The 16364-nt window shown below is 33.8% G+C and overlaps 1 protein-coding gene across 8 annotated transcripts in view; it reads left to right on the forward strand.

Annotated features, from left to right (window-relative positions):
- Window positions 1-16364, forward strand: part of LOC113229508 (cytosolic purine 5'-nucleotidase) — a 36929-nt gene that overhangs the window by 12286 nt on the left and 8279 nt on the right. For all 8 annotated transcript variants that reach the window (XR_003310417.1, XM_026463121.1, XM_026463122.1 and 5 more), the window contains 6 exons: window positions 1386-1481; window positions 1806-1952; window positions 4630-4906; window positions 5818-5992; window positions 11923-12145; window positions 12911-13058. Coding sequence is in view for 7 of the 8 variants with exons in the window: in XM_026463121.1 (XP_026318906.1) it covers window positions 1386-1481; window positions 1806-1952; window positions 4630-4906; window positions 5818-5992; window positions 11923-12145; window positions 12911-13058 (1066 nt within the window). In the remaining variant the exon portion in view is untranslated. The remainder of the gene's footprint in view (window positions 1-1385; window positions 1482-1805; window positions 1953-4629; window positions 4907-5817; window positions 5993-11922; window positions 12146-12910; window positions 13059-16364) is intronic.

The raw sequence follows: 16364 nt of genomic DNA on the forward strand, positions 1-16364 counted from the left end.
AAATATACAAATAACAATTCAGTTGTGTCAGAAATAGTCAGTTTTTCTTAAAAAATGTTTGAACTTTCTAATTACCGTATCCATGACTACGGTAATTATATCTAATTACCGTATCCATGACTACGGTAATTAGATCTAATTACCGTTTCCATAAAATATTCCTTTCTTAAAAACTAGAAAACTACTTTGTCTATACTAATGCCATTCAGACATATTGATAGTTAAGTTTAAAGTTGTTCATATTTGAATGTTATTGGGTATATAAAGCGAGAAAAAACAATGGCTACGGTAATTAGGCTGAGAACACCAAATGTGAGAATGGCCGGTATACAGGGTCTAGAACACGTCAAGCTTGACACTTAAAATTTTATTTCAATGGAAATGAAACAATTTGTTTCGGATCTAAATTATATTGGTTTTTGCAAACACACCAACAAAGTTTTCTGGCACTTTACATATCCCGTGACTACGGCTGACTGTAAATAAAACAAGTATGGTAACTCCACACAAACGTAGTACCGCGGCTTGTAGGTGTGTAGACGCTCCCATTTGCATAATAATGAAAGACGCGTTAAACGACCAGCGCTATGTAATGATAATACATCGCGAAATTATGGTGAAAGTACAGGCACATGGGACTTGTTAACTTATGTCTTGGGGTGGTGGTGCCCCTCAGATCTTTGTGTTTAGGGCTCTGAGTGGTACTGCAACTGTTATGGGTGGGCGTGGGCGTGGGCTTGCCATCGGGCGCTTTGTTCGTCCCGTCACTTAGTATAAAAAAATAACTATGTGAATGTGTGCGTCAGTCGCACAGTGTTTTTTTACCCCTAAAATCGGACATGTACCTGTTAACAAAAGAATCAGAGAAAAAGTTTTCTCTGATTCTTTTGTTAAAAGGAACATGTCGATTTTCGGGGTAAAAAAACACTACGTCGGTACGCGTTGCTACGTTTGCATGAAGTTGCCATATTTTTCTTATTATACTATGATTAAACATTGTTTTATTTAAAACAACGTTTTGATAAAAATTGTTTCATTTCGTAATGTGTAGCAATCGCGAAAACATAAGAAGTCGATATTTAAATTCGACTCTACAGCGCCGCTTACGATAAGAACTAAGAACGATTCAAAGTGTCAAGCTTAAAGTATCTATCTAAAAGATTGTAGAAATAATTAATAGGCTGGCTTGAAATGATTTATTGGTTTATTTTTTCATTTCATTTAACTACGAAGAGCCAAAGGAAAGAATAGGATTAGACTTATTCCAGGTTTTTTTCTATTATTATTGTGTTTTCTTGATACAATGCCTTATAAATCCTTCAATGGTTTTTTTATTGTTTACTAATAATAAATTAATCAAACTAATGTCCTAATTTTCTTTTCAGAGGTCTATGGTTCGACACGTTGTATGGTAACCTATTGAAAGTAGATGCTTACGGTAACATATTAGTGTGTGTGCATGGATTTGAATTTTTGAAGCAGTAAGTTTTTTTCTAACAATTATATATTACTTACTTAGTTTGTTCAAGTTCACCTACACGTTTTCTGTATGAACTTATATTCTAGTTAACATTCAAATTATATGACCTCTAAGATTTGAAACGTGTTTGAAGCACATTTTGACATTGAAAATAGTTCCACGTCTTACTTCATATTTTCTGTGGATTAATGTTAGAAGACGCATATTTCATGGTGTAAGACATTGTAATTTAATTACGGAGCGACATTAATTAAATGTCAACGCGATAGTTTTTGTTCCCAGTAACATCTTTAACATAATATTTTAATGTGTTTCTTCCTTTCAGTTCACAAGTATACGAGCTGTATCCTAATAAGTTCTTAACGCTAGATGAATCCAGAGTGTATGTTCTGAATACACTGTTTAATTTGCCGGAAACGTATTTAATAGCGTGCCTTATAGATTACTTCACTAACTCGCATCAGTACACAAGGTAAGTCGGTTAATATGTCGTTTTTGTTATACTTCACTAACTCGCATCAGTACACAAGGTAAGTCGGTTAATATGTCGTTTTTGTTATAAGGGAAGGTTAACTACTCTTTAGTCGTTTTTTTAAAAGTTAACCTCGTGAATTCACTATCATTACGCAGGTCGCACGCATAGGATTAGTATATCATGATCGCACGTGACATCATACCATTCACTCACACAAACACAACATACATTCATCATTTTTCTTTTTGTTATTGTTAAAACCGCTTAGCGATTAATCGTCGGTATTTAGAAAAACTTACTTTAGTTTATAAAATACTGTTAAGTTTAAGATTATGAATTAATAATGTAACAAGTTATCATAAATAATAATAATAATAATAATGACGAATATTAAGATAGTAACTATTGGAACCTCTTTTTAACCGACTTCAAGAAATGGAAGAGGTTCTCAATTCAATTAATTGTTTTAAGTGTATGTTACGTGATTACTCGTGACATATGTGAACCGATTCTGACGAGTCTTTTGTTATTGGAAAGGGGTACCTCAGTACAGTCTCATTCTTTGAAAAAACGTTCCCCCTCTAAGTGTGGCCAATTAGGGGATGAATCCGTTTTATTGGATTTCACCCACTTTTCGTTAATCGATTTCAATAAAACTTGGCAAATAGAAGTAAATTCCACACACTTTTAACGTCAGTTTTTTTATAAAAAGAAGTTATAATTATTTACACCTTTTACATTCAAAATATCAACTTTATGAGTCTTCATAACGTGACCTCATTTAAAATAATAGTGCGAAAAAGTTGCGACAAAAGTTTCATCAATGAAAAGCTTGACCGATGTCTATCATTTTAACGCGTAGGTACCTTACTAGGAGAGAGTAGGGCTAGCACGATAGCGACACAAATGGGATAATATTATTTGATCCTCAAAGATATAATTGATCTATTGTAAATGTGCTTTTTTCAAAAAAACGATATTTTTTTTATGTTTCATATAATAATAACTGTTCGGTCTATATTAGTTAATCTACGGAGAATTTATAATAATAATTGCATTCCGGGTAACACTATTACGTTTAATCATACTAAATTAATATTTGATTGTCAAAAATAATATTTGATTCTCTTTTTTCATATAGGTCAAATCTTGGTTGCGCCCTCCATTCAGCCGGTTGGGTTAGTATATGAAAAAGCCAGAAACGAATTTGCTTGCGTTTCCGAACATGGTTCCACGTTTTTTGTTGCTCATTTGTCTTAGTTTTGAGGCTCAACGGGAAACTATCAAAGTTAAATGATATAAATCAAACATTAGTTCAGAACAGATTTAAATGTACATTGATTTAATTTATTTTATGTCTCAGAAAAAAAGGATTAATCGTTTAAAAAATATGACCGTTTAGATTTTTTGCCTGCTGCTTTTGCAAATTTAAAATGATCAGTTAAATACATACCCGCGAGATACTGCTATTCTCGCAAAGAGATCTCGTTCTTTATGTCGCTCTCGCGCAAGTCGCGCCCTGCCATGCTAACCCTACAGATCTCACAAAGGATCGAAATAATAAAGGCCTATGAAATGCAATATTACCATTTACATTGGCTGACTAAAATATATTCCACAGCTAGTTTTCGTTCATGAAAGTACTGGTTGCGCGTATGGCGTCACCCTTTGCTAAAAGATGAAGTTTTTCATTAAAAAGTAAGACTTACTTCGGTAGATAACACAATGGGACCAAGCAGTTACAAAACACAGTACGGACGCAGTATTGTAGCACATTGAGAAGTGGAGTCCAACCCTTATAGATTATTCACTATTATGAGTTGTTAGAAGTTTCTGACAATTTCGGTTGCATATGAGTTATGGTCACCATATTATAATATTACATACGCGTAACATATGATTAGTTTCTGTTACGTCTATCGATAACGATCCTATAGCTATTTTATTGCCAAAGTCATATTATAATGGCTTCTACAAATGGATAACAAATGTGATTACAAATATGGAGATTCCGTACTTTGAAATGTTTTGGTAATATTATAAACTTATTGCATCATCAACTTATTTATAAGTAAATTTAAAGAACGTTTTAATGATTATTTCTTAAGTAAATTACGAGTAGTTTATGTATGTATATGTATTTATTGTGGACCACCACTGGATGTACTCGTACATGAACTGTAGACATTGTGAATTTAAAATGGAACCTTAAGCCGTTCTCACCTGGTTTTTGGATGCAATATCCTAAACTGACAGTTTGTAGATATTGCAATTTTCTATTAAATAATACTTTAGAAAGACTATAATTCTTATATAAATTTGTATTGGTATATAAATGTTAATGTCATGGGCGACCTTTGTACCAATGTCTTTTATATGATTTGTGTACAGAAAAACCGACAACAACATAAAACAAAAATAACTCTGATTTTTTATCAACCATTTGCCAAGTATGAATGAAATATGTTTGGAATGTTGCAGAACTAATATCATCTACTGTATAATTTGAACTTAGATGAAACAAAAATCAATTCTAGCGCGACTAATTTATGGTCGGAAGTTATTTGTCTGCCTTTTTTATAGTGTAATAACATATACAGACATTGTAATATAGGGCGATAACTTATGTAGACATTAATAATGTTAAACGGTATTTTATAATTTACATTTTAAGGGACAAGACTGGCGTAAGATGTGGGGATTTGATGATGTCGTTTAAATCCATTTTCCAAGACGTGCGCAACGCTGTCGACTATATTCACCTCCACGGGGACCTCAAGTCCAAAACAATCGAGGACATTGAGCAATATCTGAAGAAGGATGAAAGACTACCAATGTTCCTCTCTAGAATCAGAGAGAGCGGAGCTAAAGTGTTCATTCTTACAAACAGTGAATATAACTTTACTGACAAAATTATGACGTATTTGTTTGATTTTCCACACGGAGCCAAGGTGAGATTGCTTTATTTATACATAAAGATAAATATTACAAAAACTGCAGTACTATACTCTGAAATGTATGGATAGTTTGAGAAAAATCACTGTTTAGAATACTATAACTGTTAATTTTTTAACGTGATTTAAACTTGAACTCAATATTTAATACTCTAGAAGAAATGTAAATAAAATATCCGCCAAGAAAACAATTATTATTGCTATCAATGTAGGAGATGCCCAAAAGTGCAAGAGCATTTATAGTGGTGAACTGCTTACATCTGCAGTTGGACTTATAGCTTAAGTTTATCTAAGTCCTCTGCAGTTTCGATTTGCAAACGTATGCTGATTAGGCAGACTGTATTTTTCATTTCGCAAAGAAAACTTATAAGTCGTCATCAATACAAAACGGAAACCTATATTTTGTTTAGTCTTTCATCATCAGTACAACTTGTTGAAATAAATGGAATATTGTGTACCAGATATTCGAAACCGTTGTAAATGACATCCCATCGCTTTTCATTCTAGTGCATAACCGGTCGAGACGAAACAAACGACGAAACCGTGCTACAAGATTGTGCAAGTTATTCTATATGTCGCATGAGTGTGGCATTTATTAGTATAGACGCATTCAATTTGAGAAGGTTTTGTACATTCATGTGTGTTTGTTTTTGCGCCTCTGTTATGGGCAGAGGTTTGGTATAGTGTCCTGAAACTCCAGGCTTGCTTGTAGGTTGCACAAAACTTCTTATTTGCCCTGCATATCGCAATAATTAATAAGATTACAGCTTGCGGTAAAGCAAAACTAAACGCGTTTTAAAATCAAACTGCACATTCGCATTGTGTTTAAAGTAATTAAGACATTCGTGTAACCTATTGTTTTAGTGTTGAAAGAAGAAAGAAATAATTTTCTTGTTATTTTCATTTAGCCCGGAGAGCCACACAGATGTTGGCGGACATATTTCGACTGGATTGTCGTAGACGCAAAGAAACCATTGTTCTTCGGCGAAGGCACCACGCTGAGACAAGTTGACACTCAGACAGGAGCTCTCAAGATGGGCATTCACGTTGGTCCATTGCAGCATGATGTCGTTTATTCTGGAGGTAATTATTCATCTTACATGCAATGTACGTAGGTTGTCGTACAACTCAGTGTACCTACGATAAATACGGAAAACGTCATTAAGGGTTTTTATTTAACGTCTAGAAAAGCACCTATGTACGTTCTGTCCCATTTAAAAGCACCAGTCTCTCGGCAAACGTTATATAGACAGCATAAGAGCATTTACGCACTGCATTCGATCCGTATTAGGGGCCATAGGGCCATCAATGCACGAAATCCGTAGGTACGGCCGTTTTCCCACTCTGATGTCCTACGGGACTACTCTTGGAAAACGTCTGTAAAAGATAGGCTCGTTCGAAACTGCCAAATCGCGTTGTCATGCATTCTTAGTTCTAGCCTCGTTCAAAACTCGAGCCTGGAAGTCATCCATAGTGTGAAAAGGGCTACAGCTACGTATTACGTGCTTCGAGAGCAAGACCTCAGCTCCTAATTTGGTAAATGGCTGTCCGAAGTAGTCATGTACCATTTATATGAGGAATTGCGCACTAAATCGAAATTTCGACTTTTGAAATCGAGAATACCTTCAATTTGAATCATTATTTTCGCGGACCAAAGTAACTACAGTATTATTTGTATTAACCCTTGAGCACAGCGTCTAGTCCAAGTCCGAAACGGCAATGACGCATGCCGGCGGCATGGAGGGGTGATTGGAATGAGTCGGTGTCGATATATACTTATATAAAATTAAGAAAGAAACCTGAAAAGTCAGATTTAAAGAACGCATAGTTTATCACAAAACTCAAAGGCTGCATTGTTACCAAAGCACCAGAATGGCTAGAATTGTGAATCTCTTGGTGTACAAGCGATATTTCTCTCTCTCTCCGATTTGGAACGGATACAATGCACAAGCCACATCCGAAATTGATCCCAGTTTTCTAAATCTTATATATTCTTGGATTCAGAACGTATATGGATCGGACGCAATGCGCAGACGCTTAGTGTTATCGAGAGGAACAGTCAATTTTATGATCCATAGCCACCTAGACCTTGAACTCTGTATTGTAATCTACGTCTTGTTATTTTGAATTCGCATAGAATTATCACATCATTTTATTGTTTTTGTTTTACTTCTAGCGGGAGTAGTAGAAACACACTCGTAGAGTCTTATGATAATAAATGAACAAAAGGTATAAATAGGAAATGTAACTATTTCAGGATTTAAATCGCGTATATTTGTTTTTTCAAACAAACCAACGTTTCGGGCCCTTTACGGTTGAGTGGTCACGGCTGAAAGGTATAAAGTTCACAAACGTATCACTCAGTTTGACCGACATATGTATATACACACAGAATTTTAATGAGTCAAATTCGTGGTGCATAAATGAATTGAGAATGTTTTGAGATAAAAACCCTTTGAACTGCCCGTAGGCATTCTTAATTGTTTCAACGGAATGTTAAATTTATGACATATTATGATAGATTGTTGAACATTTGTAATTGCCATTTGGTGATAACATTTTACTTTGTGGCATTAGCTTGATAAGGCTGTTTGTTCTTATACTATCGCACCGTGCTTGTACAGTGCGCATACTACGATAAACCCTTGAAAATAAGTAAATTATTGAAAAGATTCTGCTTAATATTAAATCATTTTATTACTAAAGCACTATTAAAATGTATTACGTTAGTCACGGTTATTCATTAGGAGTACAGAGTACGCGATTAAACACGTTTACGTTTATCTTATCAAGCCATTATTTTTTGCAATTTATACGACGAATAAGAATCTATTAAGTGACTCATTGCACTGTGATTCCCCCATAGGCCATAAATCAAAAAAAATCATTGGCTTATCCCGGTTAGATCAACTCACTAAGTTAGTAACTAGTTAACAAGCTTCCAAAAACTATAAATATCAATGTAATTAGGTCACGTTATCATTCACTTTTGTGCATCGGAAGTGAGCGCATCGCGAGACTAATTATCACCACGTGTGAGTCATCGAAACTTAATCACTTTGTTTTTGAGTGTCACTATTCCAAATCAAGTGTTTACGTGTTGTGAAAGCATGGAGATCCAAGAGCATGGTATGTACTTTTATTATCAATTTTTTTTAATTTTTTTTATGCATATTTTTTTTAAATATAATTTTTTTATTGAAGGCAGTTTTTTGGTGAAAATTTTTGGCATAACTTAATTTCCTTTAGACCTACAACTTTTGGCTGCGCTGAGCTGCACCTGAGGTATATGGTTTTTGAATAAGGAGTATGTCCTTATTAAGAGCTATAAGTTTCATTTGCATCTTGCTGCCTCTTCTTGGCTTAAAGGGGTGTCAAAGTATGCATGTCCATAGTATTGAATTTTTAATTTTTTTTTAAGTTCAGCTTTCATATTGTTTTAGGTACATTTTTCAAATGTTCTGTATCGAGGATGACAATTTTTGATATTTGGCACTCTAAAGTGGGTAATCCAAATGAAAAAATGCAACACGTCCTGAGCACTTTGACCGAAACATCATCCCTTTCTGACGACATCGAAAATATTGATTTAGAGACTTTAAGCCTTAAAATTAAGAATATTTGTAAACGAATTTCCCACTACTGGGCAAAGTCGAATCGTACTAGATCTAAATTCTTAGAAAAATATTCAGATTGGCTGCATGTCGTTGAAAATATTGATGTACAGCGAACTGAGTTACGTGTATCTCAGAGCTTTGACGAAGTTAAACCATCAACTTCTTCATCGCATGGCCGTCCGAGAATTAACTTTGACGACACCAGTAAACGTACAAAAAGGAGAAGATTGGCTAGTTTGTCTAACCAAGACCCTTCTCTTGTACAGTCATTGCTCAATGCGTCCGATAGCTTGTCTTGTCCTGAAATCGATTCTAGCGAAGTTTTATCGCTCATTGTTGAAGCTCAGTTAACTCGACATCAATATATATTAGTAAAGAAATTTATAGACAATAAGTTTTCAAAAACCATTTTCCCATCTTACCAAAGTGTCGTGGAATCTAAAAAACACTGTTATCCTTCAGATATTACTGTTACAGAATCATCCGCCGAAGTCGAACTTCAAAGTTTATTAGATCATACTGCCAATCGGATTCTCAAGTCTCAAAAAGATGTTTTGGATAGTGTACCTAATGAGTCTCTAGATAAGATATCTTTGATAGGGAAATGGGGTTTCGATGGCAGTACAGGGCATTCAGAATATAAACAGTGTTTTTCTGACTCCACTCTTGAAGACAGTAGCCTGTTTGTTACTTCGTATGTGCCACTTCAGCTTGTTTTGACAACAGATAACAAAGAAAATTCAGTAGTTTTGTGGAAAAATCCTCGTCCTTTATCAACTCGATACTGTCGTCCTATACGCCTCCGATATTTGAAGGAATCGACTGCAGCGTCAGTTGAGGAAGAAGCTCATTTTAAAGATAAAATAAGGAACTTGCAGCCTACTGTTTTCAAGGAAGAAGATCGCGAATATCGCATTACTCATTGTTTGCAACTTACTATGGTAGATGGTAAAGTGTGTAATGCACTTAGTGGTGTTTCTTCATCAAAATGTTTTATTTGTAACGCCTTGCCCAGTGAAATGAACAAAATTGACGAATGTTTAAATAAGGAAGTCGATGAGAGTAAATATGAATTTGGTTTATCACCTCTTCACGCGTTAATACGTTTTTTTGAATATTTTGTTCATGTCGCGTACAAGTTAGATGTTAGGAAATGGCAAGCTAGGTCCGCTAATGACAAAATGCTTGTTGCTGCAAAAAAATCATATGTTCAGACTCAATTTAGAGAAAGATTAGGGCTTATAGTGGATAAGCCTAAAAGTGGCGGAAGCGGAACATCAAACGATGGTAATACAGCCAGGCGGTTTTTCTCGAATTTAGAAATTTCCGCTGAAATTACTGGGATCAAGAAGGATCTCCTAGATCGTTGCTGGATCATCCTTCAATGTTTAAATTCGGGATATAATATTAATAAGACGAACTTCGAAGAGTTCGCTTTAGAGACGGCTCGGCAGTTAGTTGCCGAGTATCCGTGGTATAACATGCCTGCTTCCGTTCACAAAGTTCTAATTCATGGTGCTAATGTTATAGATTACGGTTTGTTGTCAATCGGAGAGTTGTCTGAAGAAGCAGCTGAAGCGACTAACAAATACATCAAGTCTTTTAGAAAAAATCATACGCGTAAAATGAGTCGCATTGTGACCAACACAGATTTAGTAAATAGGCTGCTTCTTCATTCAGATCCCTTCATAACAGGTCTACGAAAGTTACCTGTTAAAAAAAAAGGTGTACTGTCAAAAGCTGTATTAGACTTGTTATGTATTTAAAGTTAATATTGTTGAGATTTAATGTATTTTGGTATAATTTGTGTTTTGTTTGTATTTTGTAAAATGAACTTTTTTATGTATTTTTATTGTTTTAATTTATTCATTTGTGGTTATTGTTAATACAAATAATCATTATTTACACAGTTTTACCATTAAAAGTCGCAGTATAAAATGTTTTAGATACATCGTCTAAAAACAAAATTACTGCGAGACATTTTTACACCTAAATATTGTCAAATATTTTTTAAAATGTATAATTTTATTAATTTACGTTTACCTAATCATATTTTAACGTAATCAAATAAAAAAATAATAATAATTTCGGAGTTACGTATTTATGACCGCCTTAGTATGGAGCGTGAATCACCGTGCATTGCAATCAGACTCATAGAATAGACGTATCAGATTTCAACCTTATGCGTATATATATAATAAGGCATTAAAGTAGACTGGTATAATTTATTATTTAGAGCCACTGTCTTGTATACTAAAGAACAATGGCAACATAATAGTTTCTTCAAATATCTTAATTACAAGTTTGAATAAAATACTCTCAATAGGTTTTTTGAAATTATAATAGCGGCCTATGTAAGTCTGGAAATAAAATCATATTTAAAAGAAACTCTAATGACTAATTCGTATGTAACTGGACTGATATCTTCAACCATCACTTTCTTAATTTCCTAATATTGAACGACATCTAGCCGCCAAAAAAAGGAATTTCAGTACCTACGTATGAATACGGTCCACATTTAGTTCACGTAAAATCAAATGTATTGATTCGACCGATTTGTAATAAATAAGCTAATAAAAGATTAACTACTTCATCACAAAAAATAAAGTCAATAATCTTCTCCACAATGCCACGCGAGAAAATGGTAAAACTGATAAAAAAGTTCCCAAAATCAGGGATAGACACGTTTCACAAAATAATAATTACCAGTGCGATAGTCTGTGGTATGCGTGATATGTTATTAATTAACAGTTTTTTTTGTTATTACTTAATTTTATGACTTTTAACCGTAGGTACAGGGTCAAGAGCACGTCAAGCTTGACACTTAAGATTGAATCCAATCTCAATGCCGCTTACCATACGTACGGTCTAACGTACTAAGTGTTAAGCTTGACGTGTTCTTATACAAAGTCATTTCCTCTGAACTTTCGTCACGTTACAAATCCATGGCACCATTCAGCTTCTATTAACCCTGTTTAAGGCTTCTGTAGTTTATTTTGATATTAATACACCGAATATATTTTATTCAGTAACGTAACACATAACCTCCAAAACTACGAATTGGAATATCTTTAATTCCTGACTTCTCAAAATAGTAAACCCAAAACAAAATTTGTTTAGGAATTTCAACTCTATATTTTCACATATTTTTCACACACAGATGCATACAAATTATGTCAACAAAAAATTTTTGCATGGGAGGTTGCCATTACCTTTACTAATGGAAATTATAGATACTCGTTCTAGTACTGCCACCGGAACGGAAAAAAGCATAACTAACATTTTTATCAAAATTAAATTATTTATTTGTAAAATTTAATTTTTTGTACAAATGTATGTATCAATAATTTTATTGATATACAAAAAGGGTTCTTACAAACAAATATTGGTTTCCAGGATCATGCGATGTATTCACAGAACTGATAGGAGCTAAAGGTAAAGACGTATTATACGTTGGAGACCACATATTCGGTGACATTCTTAAGTCCAAGAAAATCGGCGGATGGCGCACTTTTCTCGTGGTACCAGAGCTGGTACAGGAGTTACATGTATGGACAGACAAATGCCAATTGTTCGCGCAATTACAGAATTTGGATGTACAGCTGGGAGATATGTACAAGTAAGGATTGCAAGCAACTCATCTTTATTTTAAATAACAAGATTCAGTAATACACCTGTTATAGATAGTATGAAAGGTAGAAGTTTGTTATTATCGACAGTAAGTTCTCAGTCAGGCTCACTTGTTTCCTGCTACGTATACAGGTTTATTTGTAAAATACTAATAACCTCGCAGGTCTGTATTATTGAAATCAAAAACAAGAACCTTTGTTCCTTGACTTTTAATAATTCATCAGAGTTTACTTTCATACAAAAATAAAAACACTATTTAAATAGATCGCTCTGGACGGTGATAACTGTGCGCTGCAACAAAAGAAGGCGGTAGCGTATACCAGTCCGAAGCAAAACGCAGGAGCGGGGATGGGAGTCGTCGGGGAGGACGCTTTCACGTTTGAAGTTACTGCCAAATATATACAGGATCTAAAAAGTGTCAGATAGTACAACAAAAAGTTTAAAGGTTATTTTTAGTAAATTGATTTTGTTTTGTAAAAAGTAATGGAACAAAAGTGGTGTTTACGGTGTTAGTAATACTCCTGCGAGGTTGTTAATATTGTACAAATAGTTCTGTATCGACCAATAACTAATGGGTTATGGCGATAACGTCTTTGCAGTGTTTTTAGTAACCAATAGTATCTACTTATTGTAATAATACAGTTAAACGGGTCCAATTATCATAGGGAACTCTCCAGATTGAGACCAAGTAGTCATGTGTGTGCGTATGTGTGTTAGCACGACAAATATAAACATAGATTTTACTGTTTTTTAGAGATTTGGACTCGAGTACAAAAGAGAAACCGGATATTACAAAGCTGCGTATGTCCATCCGTGACGTCACGCACAAAATGGACCTCGCGTATGGTATGCTTGGGTCACTCTTCCGGTCTGGATCAAGGCAAACTTTCTTCTCCTCACAGGTTTGTGCATATCATATCCTATTCCACTAATTTTATAAAGGCAAACGTTTTCATGGATGGTTATTTTTGAAACGGGAGATTAGACTTCGATTTAATTCAATGGGTACCTGGATGACTGAAGAAAAAACTTTCATAGATTTTTCACCGGCACTAAGGCAAAATAGCCGTTAAAACAAAAAAACAAAGATCTGTAACAAACGCGTAGAAAAATTCGTAAGGTCTGCTGACTCGATCTGTAGCTCAGTTAGTAGCGCGGTTGCCCTATATCGGCACAGGTTAGATAGACATGTTCGAGTCCTATCGGACCGAAGGATTTTTTTCTTTGTATTCTATCTTTGTATTAATAATTATTAGAGTAATTTCATAAACAATGCATACCATGTTAGTAAAAATCATAAAATCAATATTATAATTCAGTGGACGATTAATTTATATTCGACATTAGCATAAGGGCTAAATAACTCGTAGTCGGCTTGAGCCGGTCAGAAAAAGCTCTTATCTGCGTGCACTAAGGATGAAAAAGACCTGGGACATTTCGCTTCCGCTCTGGCCGTTGACGCGAAACGCACGTGTTTTTCGCTCTTATGGACGTAAAGCTTATTCTGACCGCCTTAATGCGATTCCGTGTTGACAGAAGTATATTTCATCCGTGTACAATATCAATAAATTGGCCGGTTGCCGTAAAGTTTACATAATTATTCCAAAAATAGCCCGTATATAGGATAATTTGTAAAATACTAACAACTTCGCAGGCCTTATCAGAGACTAAAAAAGTAACGCGAAAGGTCACTCTCCGTAGCTTTAGATATCACACCGCGTCTCTCATATTGGCGTTCACATTGACGTAACGGCAACAAGTCTATCAGCGTTTGCTAAGGAAGATTTTGATGTTTAAATTTAGAATTTTGAATATAGTACGATTTCATAAAGATTATTTAGACATTTCATTTTATTAATAGAATATATTTTATTTTAGAGTAGGTATGTAATTTATGGTAGTGTTATTCACTTTAAGTTCAGTTTTTCGTTTAAGCTACTTATTTGCTTTATTTGACTTAGATTGGTGTAATTACTGTTGTTTTAGTATTTAATAAATAGAAAACATTAGCATACGTAATGATCATATTGTTTACAATTATATACAATACATTCGTTTTTTGATAAAATTATTTACATATTATTACATATACGATACATTAATTTGCTCTTACCTACCACTGTACACGTTAACCCAGAGAATAAATAATTCAAGGAAATCATGGATAACTAACGTGACCATTATTTTTTCCCTCAGAGAGGGCAAGGGCCTATAAATTTATTATTGTTTTAAAAATAAAGTGTATGTTTATGATAGTTACGAAATGTTTAATTATGTAATAAAATTAATAAAAGTACTAAAACTGTTTGATGATCATTGACCTACTAACAAATGGATGTCGGGTCTAATACAAAAACCACGAAAATATGTCCAAAGTTAACCTATACAAACGTAGTGACATGTAACGAAATATAAAAAACATTTAATTTAAATTGTAACGTTATTGCAGTACTGCCTGATTTTGCTTGCAACAATTTAAGAGCAACAATTTAAATTTTGCATTTAATTTAATTTAACAAAATTCACCATATTTAGCTTCGACTGAAAATTAGTTGACCCTTAGAATATATTCCTCTATACTCCATTGAGTAGCCTTTATCGTAAATGTGAATTAATTTGTATATATATATTATTATGTCGAATTTTGTACAAATTCACTTAAAGAAATAATAAAGAGTTGGACAGATACATACATACAAATATTACTACAAATATATAATATATAGTAATAATAATAATAAGCGTGTACTACAAGAAATGTACCGATATTCCAACTAAACGTAAACTCAAATATCCGTAAATCCGAAAACCGATTTATAATTAAAAACCGTTACGCTTTCGAGTAATTTTGATGCTTTTCACAAAGACAAAATTAGCTTTTGTTTTGTAATCTTCCTAAAATAATACATTGGACATTATGAAAATTCGAGCAAACGTTATTGAGGGCAAATGTATTTTCTGACTTCTGATATGTAATCTCAAGCCGTAAAACGAGTACAACAATATTTTGTTAGTTATTGCTAACGTTTAATAAAAAAAATCATTTTAAAAATAAGATTAAAATCAAGGCGACTCTATAGTTTCTTTGTTCTAAATATTTCAATCGTTTGTGGTTTGAATAATTGAAAATAACCAAGAACTGTATATAAGCTTCTTGAAATTGACGTAATGGGTCTCTTTCCATCTTTTGCGCATGCAATGTGTAGAAAAAGGACAGTTAGCTATTTGATTATTTTGTGTGCTTTTAAAATTATATATGTTTATTTTTCATTTATATATAAATTAAATACTATAAAGCTGTACAAAATAACACTTTTAAATGAGAACTATGATAACACAATATATTTATTTAGTGAAAGTATGATACAAAATCCTGTTTTTACACTTTACTGCAGTAATTTTTACAAGTTATTATTATTGGCACTGTATGATTGACAACCGCGCTGTCAGTCGAACAAACGAAAACGATTGACGCTCTGTATGCGATTTTAACAACCTGTAATAGGTGCGGAAACTTTTTAGCGCAAACCCGACGTCCATTTATTAGTAGGTCAATGTTGATGATCAAAAATTAAAAAATAGAATTAATGTTGTGTATTCTGGTGGGCTGGCTTTATATATGTTCATATTTTGAATTTTTCGCTTTCTCACTTTAAAAAAACATAATGTTACGTGTGTCCTGTTTTGTCAAAGCGGAACATTGTTACATATTTTAGGGATATCGGGACGTATGGTCACGCTATGGATTACTCTACCACATCACACACACACTTGCGTATGTGCAGACAGCGGCACCTTGCTGTACGTAGTAGTAGTAGGTAAATAAGTTTCTACCGTTGTATGCAGTGCCCGGGGTGTGACTATATTACTAACGTCATAAACAAAAACTTTTGTTCCATGACTTTTTACAAGACATAATAAATAATAAAGTTTTTGTTGTACTATCTGACACTTATTAGATTTGTATTAAACGTTCAAGCGTCCTGGCAACTCATTCCACATTTAAGGACAGTTACTGTAAATGCATATTAGCGACGGTTAACCACTTTCCAAGACCCTTTGACTATTTGTGGTAAATTAATAAATTGATAATTAAATAATAGCATTAGATTAGAACTACGATCTGTCTGGGTCTCCAGACACAGCTACGCTCTTTAGGGTTTCTTATATTTGATGTAGATTATAGTATTATTAATGATAACAATGAG

Source organism: Hyposmocoma kahamanoa, unplaced genomic scaffold (assembly GCF_003589595.1).
Source record: "Hyposmocoma kahamanoa isolate Upper Pololo Valley unplaced genomic scaffold, ASM358959v1 62, whole genome shotgun sequence".
Classification (NCBI taxonomy): Eukaryota; Metazoa; Arthropoda; class Insecta; order Lepidoptera; family Cosmopterigidae; genus Hyposmocoma; species Hyposmocoma kahamanoa.